The sequence below is a fragment of the Pundamilia nyererei genome, unplaced genomic scaffold (genome assembly GCF_000239375.1).
Source record: "Pundamilia nyererei isolate P.nyererei 1_Seehausen unplaced genomic scaffold, PunNye1.0 scaffold00050, whole genome shotgun sequence".
NCBI lineage: Eukaryota > Metazoa > Chordata > Actinopteri > Cichliformes > Cichlidae > Pundamilia > Pundamilia nyererei.
In genome coordinates this window covers 746265-762289 of record NW_005187451.1, presented here as the reverse complement: position 1 = coordinate 762289, position 16025 = coordinate 746265, and the positions used below count along the sequence as shown (strand labels likewise).

The 16025-nt window shown below is 42.0% G+C and overlaps 1 protein-coding gene across 3 annotated transcripts in view; it reads left to right on the top strand.

Moving 5' to 3' along the window:
• Positions 1-16025, top strand: part of rerg (RAS-like, estrogen-regulated, growth inhibitor) — a 50023-nt gene that overhangs the window by 7043 nt on the left and 26955 nt on the right. For all 3 annotated transcript variants that reach the window (XM_005733099.1, XM_005733101.2, XM_005733100.2), the window contains exon 2: positions 4163-4310. In XM_005733099.1, the coding sequence (XP_005733156.1) occupies positions 4250-4310 (61 nt within the window). In that variant the 5' untranslated portion in view covers positions 4163-4249. The remainder of the gene's footprint in view (positions 1-4162; positions 4311-16025) is intronic.

Sequence of the window (16025 nt, the reverse complement as noted above, 5' to 3'; positions counted from 1 at the left end):
TGTCGACACGTTGTTTACTGGAGCAACTAACCAGCCAACTGCTCAGAGTGTCCTTTAAAACAAAGACTAAACAAGATGAACTGGCCTGTCTCTAAAAGCAGCCACACACTTAATCAGAACTTTAAGCCTTAATAGCATTTAATTGGGTGGGTCATGTGAAAAATGTACCCCTATACTGTTTGTTTTAAACCAGGTTGTAAACATGCTTCCTCTGTCTTAAAGACATGGCAGTCTGTGACTTGATTTTAGACCCAGCCTTAATGACTGTGTAAATGTGGCAGTTTCATTCATTCTAAGTACTCAGGAAATAAAGGTTGCATCACCGAGGCAGTGATATTAATATTGGTTGGAGATGTAATGACACATTTCAAACTTGAACAGTGGGAGAATGCCACTCAGGGTTAAACTCAGTCATTCATCTTTGTCCTCGAAACTGCCAAACACCACAAACTTAGCTGGGAGGACAGAACACAACGTCATTATTGCTATTACAGCAGCGGTTTTGCTCACTGCTTTGACTGTGCTGTTTGGTTATCGGAGCCACATCAGCAATGACCGAAACAAATATTTAAAGATGCTGGCAGCTGCCGTGACACCACCCGCCGAGTAGGAGACGTAGACAGATGATCGATCTCCACTTGGGTCACACGGAGCGGCACGCTGTCACACCATATATAGACATATGTGTGTTGCTATGAAGGGGAAAAGGTTAGTTTAAAACATATGTGTGTGTTTAAGCGTCTGCCTGGAGTAAAGGAGAAGAAAACTGGATGCTGGCCACTTAATAATTTCAGCCAGTGTGAAGTTGGGTGTGTGTCAGTGCCAGCAACATATTAACCAAGCACAGCTTTTATTTAACTGGGCACACGAACGTGTGATCCGGTTTCAGCTTTCTCTCATTTTCCTGCTGTAGTTCATTTCAGCCAACAAAGAGCGAGAAGTCCAGACGGATCGTCTGTGCTTCATGTAATGTACACAACGGTGACTGACGATAAATCTGTTCAAAAACTTGGCTGACAAACTTCAGCACGCTATAAATGGCTGTCTTAATTATTGAACGGCAAAGTTATGTGGTGTTAAATTAGAGTGTACATTTAAAAATAATTCACAGAACAAATTACTGTTGTCTCTTGACATCTGCCTGTTCAACATCATTCTGTTGTAGATTTGCTGCTCTGCTTGGGATCATTGTCGTATTGCATGATCCGGGGTTTAGCTGTTGGCCACACATTTGACTCTCGTATACTTGGTGTACGGAGGAGTTCGTGGGTGGCTCGGGGACTGCAAGGTGCCCAGGTCTTGTAGGTGCAGAACAAGCTCAAATCATCACCCCTCCACCACCGTGCTGGACACCTGGCATGAGATCTTTGTGTTTCTTGCTAATTGTGGAGCTGTGCAATATTATTACAGTACCTTATAGTACCATATCACCCTATTAGAGCACTTCGCTCTCGCACTGCAGGCCTACTTGTTGTTCCTAGAGTATTTAAAAGTAGAATGGGAGGCAGAGCCTTCAGTTTTCAGGCCCCTCTTCGGTGGAACCAGCTTCCAGTTTGGATTCAGGAGACAGACACTATCTCTACTTTCAAGATTAGGCTTCAAACTTTCCTTTTTCCTAAAGCATATAGTTAGGGCTGGACCAGGTGACCCTGAATCCTCCCTTAGTTATGTTGCAATAGACATAGGCTGCCGGGGATTCCATGATGCATTGAGTTTTTCCTTTCCAGTCACCTTTCTCACTCACTATGTGTTAACAGACCTCTCTGCATTGAATCATATCTGTTATTAACCTCTGTCTCTCTTCCACAGCATGTCTTTATCCAGTCTTCCTTCTCTCACCCCAACCTGTCGCAGCAGATGGCCCCGCCCCTCCCTGAGCCTGGTTCTGCCGGAGGTTTCTTCCTGTTAAAAGGGAGTTTTTCCTTCCCACTGTCGCCAAAGTGTTTGCTCATAGGGGGTCATATAATTGTTGGGTTTTTCTCTTTATGTATTATTGTAGCGTCTATCTTACAATATAAAGCGCCTTGAGGTGATTGTTGCTGTGATTTCACGCTGTATAAATAAAATTGAATTGAATTATTGCCACTTTAGTTTCATGTGTCCAAATGCCACTGATCCATAAGTCTTATGATTTGTTCAGATCGAACTTTGCAAACCTAAGCTGTGTTGACATGTTCTGACCCCATGTTCCGTAAAACCTTCCAAAAAAGCCACACTTGCTCAGTGTTTTTCTAATTCTACTGTCATGGACTTTAACATTCAACATGCTGACTGAGGCCCGTAGAGTCTGAGATGTAGCTCTTGGCTTATTACACTTTCTCTGAGCATGGCACAGTCTGACCTTTGAGTAACTGGGGAGACTGTCACTTGCCAGAGTTTTTTCACCTCATGTTGTATCAAAGCTGACTAACACACAGCAGGATTAACTGAGGCGTCACTCCTCCTGATCACTGGCATCAGGTGACTGTGAGAGCTGGAGATCTTGGTTCCTACAGCAAGCCAAGATCTTACTTTGAGTATCATTGCACGGGTGGCAGGTATACAGAAATAGTGATTACTTCAGCGTCCATGTGTTGAAGTGTCCAAAGACCGACAGGCTGAAAAATAAAGGTAGCCCCTTCCCACCTACTGCACCTTTAACTGTGGCTTGTGGTTGACAAGCTGCACCTCTGCACTGCAGCACATTAGAATAAAGGATTTGCAAACAGATAATGTCGACAACTTTGCTTCCTAAGTAGATTTGTGACTAAGCTGTATGTTTTTCTGCACATATCGTCGCTAAACTGCAGCGCAGTGAGAAAAAAATGAAAATTATCTTTAGCTGCAGCTGCCCAGCCAAACACAGCATGACTCCCCACATAGACCTGGGGTGTTACATTCTCTCTGTCAGCACTGGTGCTAATGGGAAACGCAGCAGTCTCCAGCTAGTTTGTCCCAGGATTGCTGTGAAGTCATCAAGATAAGATTTGAATTAAAGCCTTGTCAGTATCTGTTTGTTCTCAGGTTAAAGGTCCGAGTGGAATCCAGGAGAAAAACAGAGTGATCAGGCCAGAAGTTTAGAGTCAATTACCAGGAGAGACAGCGCCACAGCTGCTTGTTTTCTTATTAAACAGACGGGCGTGTGGCTGTTTCATCTGGCTGTACTGGTGTTTTCTTTTTGAATGGATGATTTCAGATCTCGGTGTTCTCCCCCTCTCTCTCCTGTCTTTTTCACTTCACATTTTTCATGCACCAACATAAAAAACCATAGCCTGGGTAGATCAACAGCCTAAAAAAAGATGGACATGACTGTCCAACATTCACTTCACTATGTTGTTGGAAATGGAAAACTCACTGATTTGTGGGTTTGTGATTTGTATCGGTTCTCTCCTGTGGAGGTACAGTGAGAGGTGTGTGAGGGCCATCACCTTCAGATGATTAAAGCTCCATAGACAGATGACAGCTGCAGGAAGGTTGCAGTGTGCATTTCATCCTCAGTGACTGCTGATGGATTAATAAAGTGTTTTAAAGCTGGTATCTCCTTTCCTGGTATTCTCCTTTTTTTCACTTTCACTTTGACTTTTGAATTCAGCCCTCTCTCTGCATGTTGATCATTTTCATTTCCATCAAACGATGTGGCATCTTTTCATTTCTAACACATTACAAAGTCCATATCAGTGTAGAAATCTGGCATGATTCTTTTCCACTGAGAGCTGACATGTTTTCACATCGTTTCATTCATTTCTTGAGTAAGTGAATCAGCCTTTCTACTGATATTTTCTTTAACCTGTACACAATGAACTCATTTTTAGACTGAACTTGATCCTTTCAGTACCAAAAATTGCACACAAAAAAAAGGAAGAGAGAAAATGCTTTGGTCCTGAATTTGTGGCCATCTTCTTAAAAGAGCTGCTAGCATCACAGTCTTCATGTTGTCTATGCAACCTTGTCCACATAAAATCAGGTTTTTATATTTATTTGCAACTAGTGATGTGACACTGAGGTATGAATTATTTCATTTTATTTGCTAAAACTATTTATTTCCTTTTCATCACATTCAGTCATAGTCTGCTACTTCTGCTTGCTTCCTTGAACACGTTCTCTGTGACTCACTTCTGATGGTGGAAATGTTTCGTGAATGTTTCGTGGAGCTAAACGTAGACGCATTACCTCGTCTCCTCAGAAGCTGCTTCCTGGATGGAGGATGTTTGGGGCTGACCTCGGAGATCACTGACTGGCTCGCTGAGCTTCTCTCGTCACAGCTGCTGTCATGGCCAAAAGCCCGGAGGTGAAGCTGGCCGTCTTCGGCAGAGCCGGGGTGGGAAAGTCAGGTAAACATCAGTGTGTGCTTGTGTGTGTTTGTGTACATTCGAGCTCTAACAAAGGACTGTTTTACTGTGCGCACACTTTTAGTTCTTCGAGTGGCTCAAACTAATATATTAAACAACTTCACCATAGGACTATAGGTGCATAAATGTGGTTTTTGTTCCCAATCTCCTTCCGCCTCATTAATGTTGCCATATTGTGTCTTCATAGTTTGTGCTTTCCAGTGTTTTCCCTCCATCGTCCCTTCAGGATTTTTATGCTTGCTGTAAAAATCATACTGACTTTGTTTGCATTGTCACCAATGCAGTAGGTGGTTGTTATCGGTCTGGCTTAAAAGCCTTCATTCCCGCAGATAAGTAAGTTGAGTCATTATCATCTGGTTTCAGCTTTCCTCCATAAGCTGCAGCCACTCACGCTCAGCTGGCACCGTGTACGTTTTCTCTGCAATAAAACAGACCATGTGTTTCCCGTTGGCGGCAAATCAAGCCTGATTGCTTCTATGTAGCAATCAGATGTTAGAAAACAGGCCTTGGTGGGATCTCCTCTGTGTTAAAGGAGGCCATTAAAATGTTGTTGGAGGTCAATTCAAGTGCTGCACTGAGAAGTATAACGACTGAGAGGCTCATAGCCTCCAGCTGGAAGGAGTGCAGCTCTGAAGCACGTCAGTGAGGATGATGGCATCTGACGTAAGTCTGGGTTCTTCTTCACAACATACCTTGAAGCTTGAATCTGCTGCTTCTTTCCATGAACTAAAAAGTGTGATGTTGGTGCTGGAAGCTCATCATTTCATCAAGTTTTTATCCCCCCTGCAAAAAAATATATATCAGGGAGCTGACATCTGTCCATGTCAATCACACTGCTGCAGTTCCCGTCTTTTACTGCGACTTTCTGTTTTAACTTCTGGAAATAAGATTAGTGTTCCGGCTTCTGTGTTTAATGTATGAACATGTCACTGCTCATTTTCTCTAAGAAAGAAACAAAACAAAAAGCACCTCACTGATAACTTTTCCAACTGCTGCAAACGGTTACTGCTGATTATTTCCTGCAGTGTTTCACACGTATTTTGACCGTCACACAACTGTCAAAATACGTGTGAAAAAGCTGATGGAAACAGATAAAATAGTACAAAAAAATATATTTCACAGCAGTTTGTGAAATGCTTGCAAGATGTAATATATTGAGTCCTGTGCCTGGATAGAAAGCCATGACCATGCAATCTTTATGTCCCAATGAATCGCAAGTCACAGCTGTCCCTGTGCTTTCAGACAGGAGTTTCAATAGAAACTGCCTTCAGACACTCAGGACTTATTTATATTTTTACTCATTAGAACCTAAGTGGTACAGGCACAAAAGTGTGTCTTTTAGTTTTAAAACTAAAGTTGTCCAAACTTTAAAGAAAAAAAAAAACCTCTTTATTTGTAGCAATTTTGTGATTATTTCTCGCCTTGCCATCAGACTAGGCTGCAAAGTCTGTAGCCATGCTAACACATCTGTGTTTGGAACAAACAGTGGCTCAAATGAGGCTGGTCAGTGACCCCCTTGCAAACTCGGCTTGCTAGAGAAAAATCCATATTCCCTGAATAGTTGGCGAGTGGTTGCTGGAGGTTTCCTCCAATGCACCAAAACCTCCCTGTATTTGCTTTCGTCAGCAGATTGCAACAGTTACGTCTGCAACCTCCATGAAATTTCCAGGTGTCTGCAGGAATGGAGCATTTAGCTTTATGAATGTTGAGAACAATCACCTGCAGAGAAAATGTTGGGCCTTAACACTGCAACCAACACAAAGAGAAAACACTGGGGCTTGGGTGCAACTTTAACTTTGTAGGCAAACTTTCTGTTTTAGTTTGCGTTGCATTTTTCAAACTTTCTGCTTGGTGAGCTGAGCCGGTTTTTGATTCAGCACCATATACCTCTTTACACTCTAGTGGCTACCAGCAACCTCCAGCAACCACATGCCAGCCAGTTGCAGAGTACACTTAGTAACCCTAGTAACCACAGGTCACTAACCAGGCTCTAGACCTATCGAATGGGGTTTAAAAACCAGTTCCACAGCTACCTCCAACAACCTTTAGCAACTTGTCAGAGGACACACATTGTTCCTCAGCGACCAGAGGTTGCTCTGTTCTCTGGCTGATTAGTCTCTGGGCCTGTGTGAATGTGGCCTCACATGCCTCATGGTTTCTATTTACACTGATTCTTATTGAGTGGGTTAGCATTTGTCATTTGTACTAAAATCAAAGTGCAGTTGATGGTGTATTGCAGATAGTTTTTTTTTTTCCATGTTTCAAATGTTTTTAACTTGTTGCACATAAAACCTGCAGTCAGCTGAGAACAACATACATTATGTCATTCTGGCCAGTCAGTGGTTTACTCAAGATATCAGTACAACTGCAGCTCATTATAACTCTGAAAGAGAAGTCACAGCTCACTGAAGTCAGTTGGTTTCATCCTTTCAGACGGAGTGTCTGTGAAAAACTTCTCAAGGAGTCTGATAAGGGGAATATTTCAGCGAGGACTGAGCTATAGAACTTTCTCACAGGCCTTTTCCAGAGTTTTGGTGGAGTGCTCGTCTCCTAAGTTGTTGTCTAAAGTGTAGAAGAACAGAAAATTGTAACAAGCTTGAGAACAATGAGACTGGTGACAAAGCAACTTGCTCAATGAAAGGTTTCTTCCTCTCTCACATGGACATTTGATCTTCACGTGGACAGCTGCAGCTTTGTATTTGCCTGATCCTCGTGTCACCAGCATGTCTCCCTTTTGCTTTATTTTAATGTACAAAAACAGAGCACAGCATAACAGGCATTGTTGGCACATCTGATGCTTTGTGTAGCCCTGGTGATCCTTTCAGCAATGAGCAGCTCTCATCTAAACATAGGCCTTCACTGGAAACTGGCAGATGCTATCAGATCAATCAGGTTGCTTCTCAGTGGGAAAACATCTGCATTTGGGCAATAAATTACACTCCCCCTGCGCGCACATTGTAACAGGGAGGAAAAGCAAAATAACAACGTTAAGCAGATTTAATATGTTGTTTTGGAGGCATACTGTGAACTTCATAAATCTCTTTCAGAACACTAAATTCCATCTTTGTGCTGCATTTTTGTTTGTTTGCATGTTTTGTCAGGTTTGTTCAAATTGCTATCAATTCAACCGACGAAAACCTTGAACAATTTGCAGTCCTTGAGTGTTAAATGTTCCTTCTGATTCCAAACACTTTAGATTTCGGATACTTAGTTTAACCCTTTACAGCCGATCGGAGCGGGCACGCTCCATTTTGCGTAACTATTTTTAAATCCCGGTAGCTCTGCAACCATGTAAGCTAGCGCAATAATTTTTTTTGCATATGAAACCGGAGGAGTTGTACTTACATCTGATGCCATCAGCTTGTCCTAGGTCACAGTTTCCTTCCACATATAGCTTTGCAAAAACTGCATAAAAATCACTTGCAGCAACAAAAACATGATATTCCAGAAACACGCTCCGATCAGCTGTTTGTAACACTTCCTACGTCCATCAGCGCGAACTATCACATGACCGCATGACCTGCCCGAAACCGGAAGTGACGTCATTTTGCGGAAATGTAGTTTTTTTTACGATCGGGGCCTTATGAGCCTATACTTGTGTTTTAAAAAGTTATGTTTGAGTTTATGACTTTCTGTGTCGTTTCTGGGATGCTTAGGACTCATATTGCACTGCTGGAAATAGTTTATTTTGATGCATATGCTGTTATTTTGCAAATTTGCACTATAATATTTATTTTTGTTTTTCCTGCAGTGTATAAAAATTGGTGTATTTCAAAAATAAAACTATGAAGACACTCAAAATAAATTTCCTGTGGTGGGAAACTAGTTTGTGCAACTTTTTTGTATTTACAGTTTTGAGGGATGAGCCTCTTAAATTTCTCTAACTAGAAATATATGTTAAAAAAACAAAAACTATTTTCAATTTTTTTGTAGTTTATTGCACTTTTTTGCAATTTATGTAATTACTATGCACCTAATGCAGACATATTATTAAAATTTAGGCTGTAATGGTTGTATTGATGTATAGCAACTTGAAATGCTCCCAAAAATGGCTCCACAGCATGTAAAAATATAATATAAGCTCTGGCGGACTTGGTTCTATGGTAGGTCTTAAAGGGTTAACTTGGAAAAAAATGTCAGGTATCAGTGTTTCATCTTTACTTTGGACAGCAGTACCGGTGGTATTTTCACTTTAGCTGTGATTATTCTGAATGATCAGCAGCAGACCTCTGGGGTGTCTCAAAATTGTTTGATGGGGTTCCAGGGTGCCAGGCTCCCTGTGAGGGTCTGACTTGGAGTCCTGCAGAGAGCTCTAGCTCTAATAAAGAGCTGAGTGTGTTAAGTCTGGCTCTTCTAGCAGTTTGCAGTCTTTTGGTTTATTGACTCAGCAGACGTAGAGCGGAGTGGAGTGAGAAAATAAGACCCATTTATCCAATTGCTGTGCCTACTACACACACACACACAGCAGATGCTGTGAGCTCTCTTAGCTCCTCTGCAGCAAGGCTTTTCAGTAGTTTGTCAGAGTGCTGCACATCAAGTAAATATTCTGTTCCATGAGCTATTTCTGACTTTTAATACATGCTGTATTAGGAAAAACACGGCAGCAGATTATTGTGTTTAACACTGCAGAGAACATCAGTCAATATCTGAGCGTAGAGGCACTTTCTCCCTCTGCTGCCTCGCCATCTTTCAACAGCTCTATTGTATAGAGAGAGGACTCACAGCAGAAATGACTTCCAGGCTCTTTATTGCACACACTGACAGATTGTTACAGTTATAATAAATTTTAGAATATTACAGAGAGGACCTTTTCCTGGGATTCATATTAACATTTTTTGAGCCTTACCATCGTGGCTCAAGAGTTGGGAGTTTGCCTTGTAATCGGAAGGCTGCCGGTTCGAGCCCCGGCTTGGACAGTCTCGGTAGTTGTGTCCTTGAGCAAGACACTTCACCTGTTGCCTACTGGTGGTGGTCAGAGGGTAGCCTGTGGCTACAATGTACCTGCCATCACCAGTGTGTGAATGTGTGTGTGAATGGGTGGATGACTGAATGTGTAAAGCGCTTTGGGGTCCTTAGGGACTAGTAAAGCGCTATATAAATACAGGCCATTTACCAATATTGCCATTAAAGCTGCCCTCAAATAAATGAGACTAGAATGGATTAGCCAGCATTTATAACTGCATTAATCAGTATTCACATTTATGCTCATTCACACTACAAAGTGCTTATAAAATTTTAAACAATTAAATGACTAATATAGAATTATTTATTTTGTATGGCAGATCAACAAAAAACAAAAAACAAAAATCACTAAATTAACAAAAATATGCTGTTTTTTAAAAAACAAACAAAAAAAACAACCCTCGGACAGATTTCATCATGTGAAACTGGTAGTGGTCAGAGGGCCTGGTGGCGCCTGTGTCCGGCAGCCTCGCCTCTGTCAGTGCGCCCCAGGGCAGCTGTGGCTACAATGTAGCTGCCATCACCAGTGTGTGAATGTGTGTGTGAATGGGTGAATGACTGAATGTAGTGTGAAGCGCTTTGGGGTCCTTAGGGACTAGAAAAGTGCTATATAAATACAGGCCATGTGCAAAACCAAGACATACTGTTGAAACTAGAGATGGCACAATACCACTTTTTTATGTCCGATACCGATATAATAAATTTGGATATCTGCCGATACTGATATGAATCAGATATAGTGTTTTTTAATCAATAAAACAGTTTTTTTAATATCTTGCTGCTTTTTGTTAAAAAATTATTAAACAGACTCAACATCTTTCTTCAACAGAACTGCAGACTGCACAGATGGTATCTTCCCAAAGGAAAAAGTACTATAGCTTACTAGGGTATATTAGACTTAATAGTTACTATATACAGTGATGGACTTCTACACATTTTACATCAGATTAAAACTTTGGGTGTAAGATAATTATTTATTAAAAGCTCGACATTTTAAATGAGAATAAGAAAGAAAAGTATGTCTTTGTGCCCCTTTTCCCTGTTCATGCCCTATCGGCCCCCCTGGCTAAACTTTGCTAGATCCGCCCCTGCACAGTTACAGCCGCCAGCTGTAGAAAAGGATCCTGGTGTAGAAAGTAATATGAAATAAATTCTAACAACAGCTTATCAAGGTTAAACGTGCTGCTGTTGTTCAGCCGCTGGTTTCCTCTTTCTGGTGCAAAGTGGGCCAAAAACAAACAAGAGAGACGGACTCGCGACAGAAAAGCTGATCAGCTGATCATTGATCAGTTTCATGATTGAAGTAGCAGCAGGAGAGAGAGAGAGAGAGAAGAGGAAGTCGCTTCATATATCGGTTGTTAAGCTTAACGCTGGAATGCTTTACAAACATTCAGAGATGAACTTACACACTTGCTTTACTTCTCTCTGGGATAACTTTCTCGGAGATGAAATGCCAAATTGGTAGCGAGGCTACAAATACTCAACCAGACCGCTGACAGGTCCCGCACGCCACAGCCGCTCTATCACGTGATGCGTACTGCTTCGACGTGCTACGGTTATGTGCCAAGTTAAATGGTAAATGGCCTAGTCCTTAAGGACCCCAAAGCGCTTTACACATCCAGTCATCCACCCATTCACACACACATTCACACACTGGTGATGGCAGCTACATTGTAGCCACAGCCGCCCTGGGGCGCACTGACAGAGGCGCCACCGGGCCCTCTGACCACCACCAGCAGGCAACGGGTGAAGTGTCTTGCCCAAGGACACAACGACCGAGACTGTCCGAGCCGTGTCGCAAGTTCTGTGCTTTTTTGATATTTAATGGATCGGATTACTTTTTTTTTAAAATTTCTCTCCAGTAATTTATGTCAGTATCTGACCGATACCGATATGTAATATCGGATCGGTCCATCTCTAGTTGAAACTGCTCTTATTTGCCAGTATTACATTTCATTACGTTACATTTCTTTACAATGACCTGGAGTTTGACACCTGTGCCTTAGGCAGTATTATTAAAAGGCGTATCGTACATTTTCATTGCTATGCCAATGATACACAGCTTTTTCTATCCATGTCGCTAAGTTTAGATAAAACTGAGGTTACTGTACTCTGCCCTAAAGTTTTAGAAACATGGTATCCCCAGTAACACTGTGAGGAATCCTGACGTAATTTCTGATATGTTCCTGCCTTTCTTTCAAAATTTGGAAAGTCTCAGAGTGAAACGGTGAAAACTAGTTCAAGCATTTATTGCTTCTAGACTGGACTATTGTAATTCATTATTATCAGGTGGTTCTAAAAGAAACTCCCTGAGAAGCCTTCAACTGATTCAAAAGGCTGGAGTGGGAGTACTGGGACTAGAAAGAGAGAGCAGATTTCTCCCACTGGCTTCTCTTCATAGGTGTCTGTTGTCCTGTCCTCCTCCTTGAGTCTCATTGTGCCAGAGCTTTCTTCTTGTGAAAAGGGAGTTTTTCCTTTCCACTGTTGCCAAGTGCTTGCTCATAGGGGTCATCTGATTGTTGGTGTATAATCGTAGGGTCTTAACGTTACAATATAAAGTGCCTTGAGGTGTTCATTGTTGTGACTTCAGCCTAGTGTAGCTTAAATGTTTCAGTCCACATATAAAAAGCAAAGTTAGTACTAAAATGATGTTTACTAGTATTGTTGCCTTTGTCATCTTCATAAGCTGATCGTGTGTGCTCTGTTCCTTCTGCTGTGAATGTGCTGACAGTAATTACTAATAAACAAAAATAACTGTAAGAAAGTGTTTTTCACAGGCTGGCTTTCACTGATTCTGTCTGTTTATACAGCATTCACATTAACAGAGGGAAATGTGCTTTGAAACTTCTCTGGAAATTCTTTCGGAAAGTTAACTTCAAGGCGTGTGAAGCGCCAGCTCGTAAAAACTCTTGTCTCGTCACTCCTCAAACATGCCGCCTTCCCCCCCTCTCACTGGCCTGTCTGACAGCCAGACAGCAGAACAAAAACAAAGGAGTGAGCTAAAATGTGTCTGCTTCTGAAATACCACTTGCTTACCACATTCAATGCCAAGAAGAGGACCGTGGATCAGCCTGATGTATGGTCTGGAGACGTAAACAGACATTCAGAGGGCGGACAGGGGAGACGAGGCCACAAAAACAAGACACTACTGTGTTGGACTGTACTGTGAAAAACTACTGTAAAAAGATTATTTGGTATTGTTTTCGTTTTGCAGAAAAACAAAATATGGATGAGATGTTGTAACACTTACAGTAATATAATCTCTAATGAAGTGTGATCTGATTTTGAAACAAACCTGGTAAAGATGGCACAGTCAAACTTTCTGACTGCAGCGGCCATGCTGCTCCCAAAATCAACTGTTTGTGATTCCTGCTGGGTGAAATGAAATACCTGGAGAGTGATCAAATAACTCACCAGTTATTTGACGTCCATCAACAATGCTTGTGTGTACCTCCTCACATTGCACAGTCGAGCTATTTCCGAGGGTGCAGAAGCAGAAGAGCACAAATTGCCTGTCCTGCTGCTCGAGCTTCCAGGCACATCCTCAGCCTTTGACAGCTGACAGAGCCCAAAGCTGTGAAGCTGACTGGATATTTGACTCCTCCTGATTGCTTTCTCTGTGCCGGACCCGGTGAGCAGCCATATGGTGTGACTCATAGACTGCATTATGCCCCAGAACAAGTGCTCTAATCAGTGGGTCGGAAGTAGATTTGACTGGTTTTAGATAAGAGATCTGAAAAGGTTCCCAAATGGCTTTTAGAGTGTGAGTGATGTGCTGTGCAAAGCGCTAAGTGACTTTTATGCACTTGAATATGTTACATAAGAGTTGATCAAATTTCAAGGCTTTATTCTTTTAAATTTGGCTTATTCGCTCAGCAAGCCAGTCCTCTCTGTGTTTAGGTGAAAAGTCAAGTAGGTGCTCACGAACATGCAGCCGAGGTCAGGTGCTTAAAAAAAGTTATCAAGATCACCAGACAGCAGGAACGTCCAGTAAATAATGTGTAGGTGTGTGTCAGGTGAATAGGAACTCACAGTATGTTGATTAATAAGTCTGCACTGTTGTGTTCCCGGAATCTGATTGAAGTAGAAAATGAGTATGGCGCCTTAATGCACAATTTCATACGTGGAGACCAAAACAGAGCTAAAAGAGGTCAATCTTGGGCTCTTAGCAGATGGCAAGAAACAAAAGGTCCAAATGAAAGAAAAAAAAAAAAGCAAGTGACTGCCAAGAGTCAGGTTGTTCTTTAGTGATTGCCCTGATTGAGGTGATTTTAAAACATTAGCATTCGACTCTTTTTCACGCATTATAGACATTTTCCAGGCAGAAGCCAACGGAAAGAAACGACAGCAGTTTGTGTTCTTCTCTTTGATCAGGATCAGCTGATCATTGCTTGAGAGAGGGGAAAAAAAGATGCATCCGGACACAATTGCATGAGTGATTGGATTTGGATGCCGTTATGTAGCTGACATGTATCAGATTATCAGCAGGATCTCCACTTGGTTCTTTGCTAAAGTTAGACACTGATTGGAAGGATTGCAGGTTAAAGGTGAGGACGTTAATTACCTTTTAAAATGGGCAGGAAGTATTTTTCTTTTATTCAGAAAGCTGAGAAAGCTACAGTAAGGCTGCGTATTTATCTGAACATGCCTTTCCAAAGTAATTAAGTGTGCAAGTTGAGTGTTTGCTGTGTGAAAGGAAATTGTTGACCCTGCATGCCCTGATAACTCTGTGCACAGCGGCTGATGAGTATAGTCAGGGCAACAAAGGAAGAATGACTTCTCACTCAGGTTATTGTTGCAGAATTCATGTTCAGTGTATGCTGCCAGCGTAAAAACATGTTTTAAGCATGGTGGCTATATGGCTCCAGAGATGGCTATGTTGCTATGTCACTAAATAAAATGCTTTGGTTCAGACTTTATATAAGTAGATGACTCATCAGTACTTCCTCCCATTTTCCAAAAAATGAAGCCGTGTTATTGCAGAAATGGGTACGATCAGCTTGTGTCGGTGCTGTCATTTGCAAACTGAGTAAGCAGCAGTGGCCAGATGAGAGATCAATATCGCAGAAGTATTTCTTTAACATGTACTATGAAGGCAAAGGAATGATATGCCTTTAGTTTTCTTTTTTTTTAAAATGCTCTTTGTGTAATTGCCAGAAGTTACTCTATGAGAGCTGGACAGAGTCACAGAAGGGACTTAACCAATCAAACGCTCAGTGATGTGCTGGTTTAGATCTGTGAGGAGATCCTGTAGGATGCCATTAGGAGCATATCCAGACATTGTCAGGTCAACCGCGTGGGAGCTATAAAAACTACTACATCTATCACTTTGAGTTGCTGCAAAATGGGCATATTTTTTTCACTTTGATTTTTAGGGTGTCTTTGAATTCAGCTCTCTGTAGGTCAGAGGTGTCCAACTCCAGGCCTCGAGGGCCAGAGTCCTGCAAGCTTTAGATCTCACCCTGGGTCACCTGAATCAAATGATTTGTTCATTACCAGGCCTCTGGAGAACTTCAAGACATGTTGAGGTAATTTAGCCATTTAAATCAGATGTGTTGGATCAAGGACACAACTAAAACCTGCAGGACACCGGCCCTCGAGGCCTGGGTTTGGACACCCTTGCTGTAGGTTAATAATATTAATTTCCATCAAGTGATGTGGCATCTTTTGTGCCTAACACTTTACCCAGTCTGTATCAGTATAGATATCCAGCTTGATTATTTTTTTTGCTGGCAAAGCTGGACTGCATGTAGGCCCGCAGTGGGCTGCTGTGGGTGAACTGGAAGTGGTTTGTCTCCTTGAGAACTCACTGGTATTGAGTATTGCAAGCTGTTGAATTGATGGTGCCTTTTCACAAACTTTCAATGTGTCTAAAATTCTCGTCACGTATGTGTGAAACGAGGTCATTAAGAATAAAATCTTAACTGCATGTTTGAGTATCAGCTACAGTAAGGAGCAGGACTATTCAGACAGCAGATAGACATCATCAGTCCCTCTGATGCCTCATCCTCTACCATCTCTGAAGCTTCATTAAAATGTCAAAGAAAGTGAATTCCCTTAGCATGCCCACACTCAGCTGGTCTTTCTCTATCTTCCTCCACTGCCTCTCCTTCTGAATGTGCTGCATCTCCTGCCCAGAGCTGCTTTTTGTCCTCAGAAAGGAAAAGAATGACTGTGCTATTCACTTTTTCTGTTTGTGTCTTCTTAAGGCCATCTGGCGGCCTCAGAATCCAACCCTCCCCCGTGTTCCTATTCACCTGACACACACCTACACAGATTTTACTAATATTACTACAAATGATGTATTTCTGGAGTGAAGGAAGCCAATGTTCTGTGTATAAATACCAGAAAATCAGTCTTTCCTTGCCATATACAAAGATAAAGAGGAGCCATAAAAGGAAATGACTGTGTCACAGGAAGATGAGTTTGTCGAGTGGCCACGCTTATTTCTTCTGCTGAACTATTTTTAGCGCACACCTCTGACTCCTCTCAGCCTCCACACATCCATTCTCCGCTCATGTACTCGGACAGCCGCCGCTGTCCTCAGCCGGTGCGTGACTCATCACCGATTATTTTCCTCCTCGCTTTTCACAACCTCTCTCTCTCTCACACACACTCTCTCTCTCTGGAGATTAGCAGCTCATTGAAAATTTCATGATGAATCCATGAAGTATTTTGTTTTTTTTTGCTTCTCAGGGTGCGTTATCAGCTGAGGTTCAGCTTACTGTTTAATAT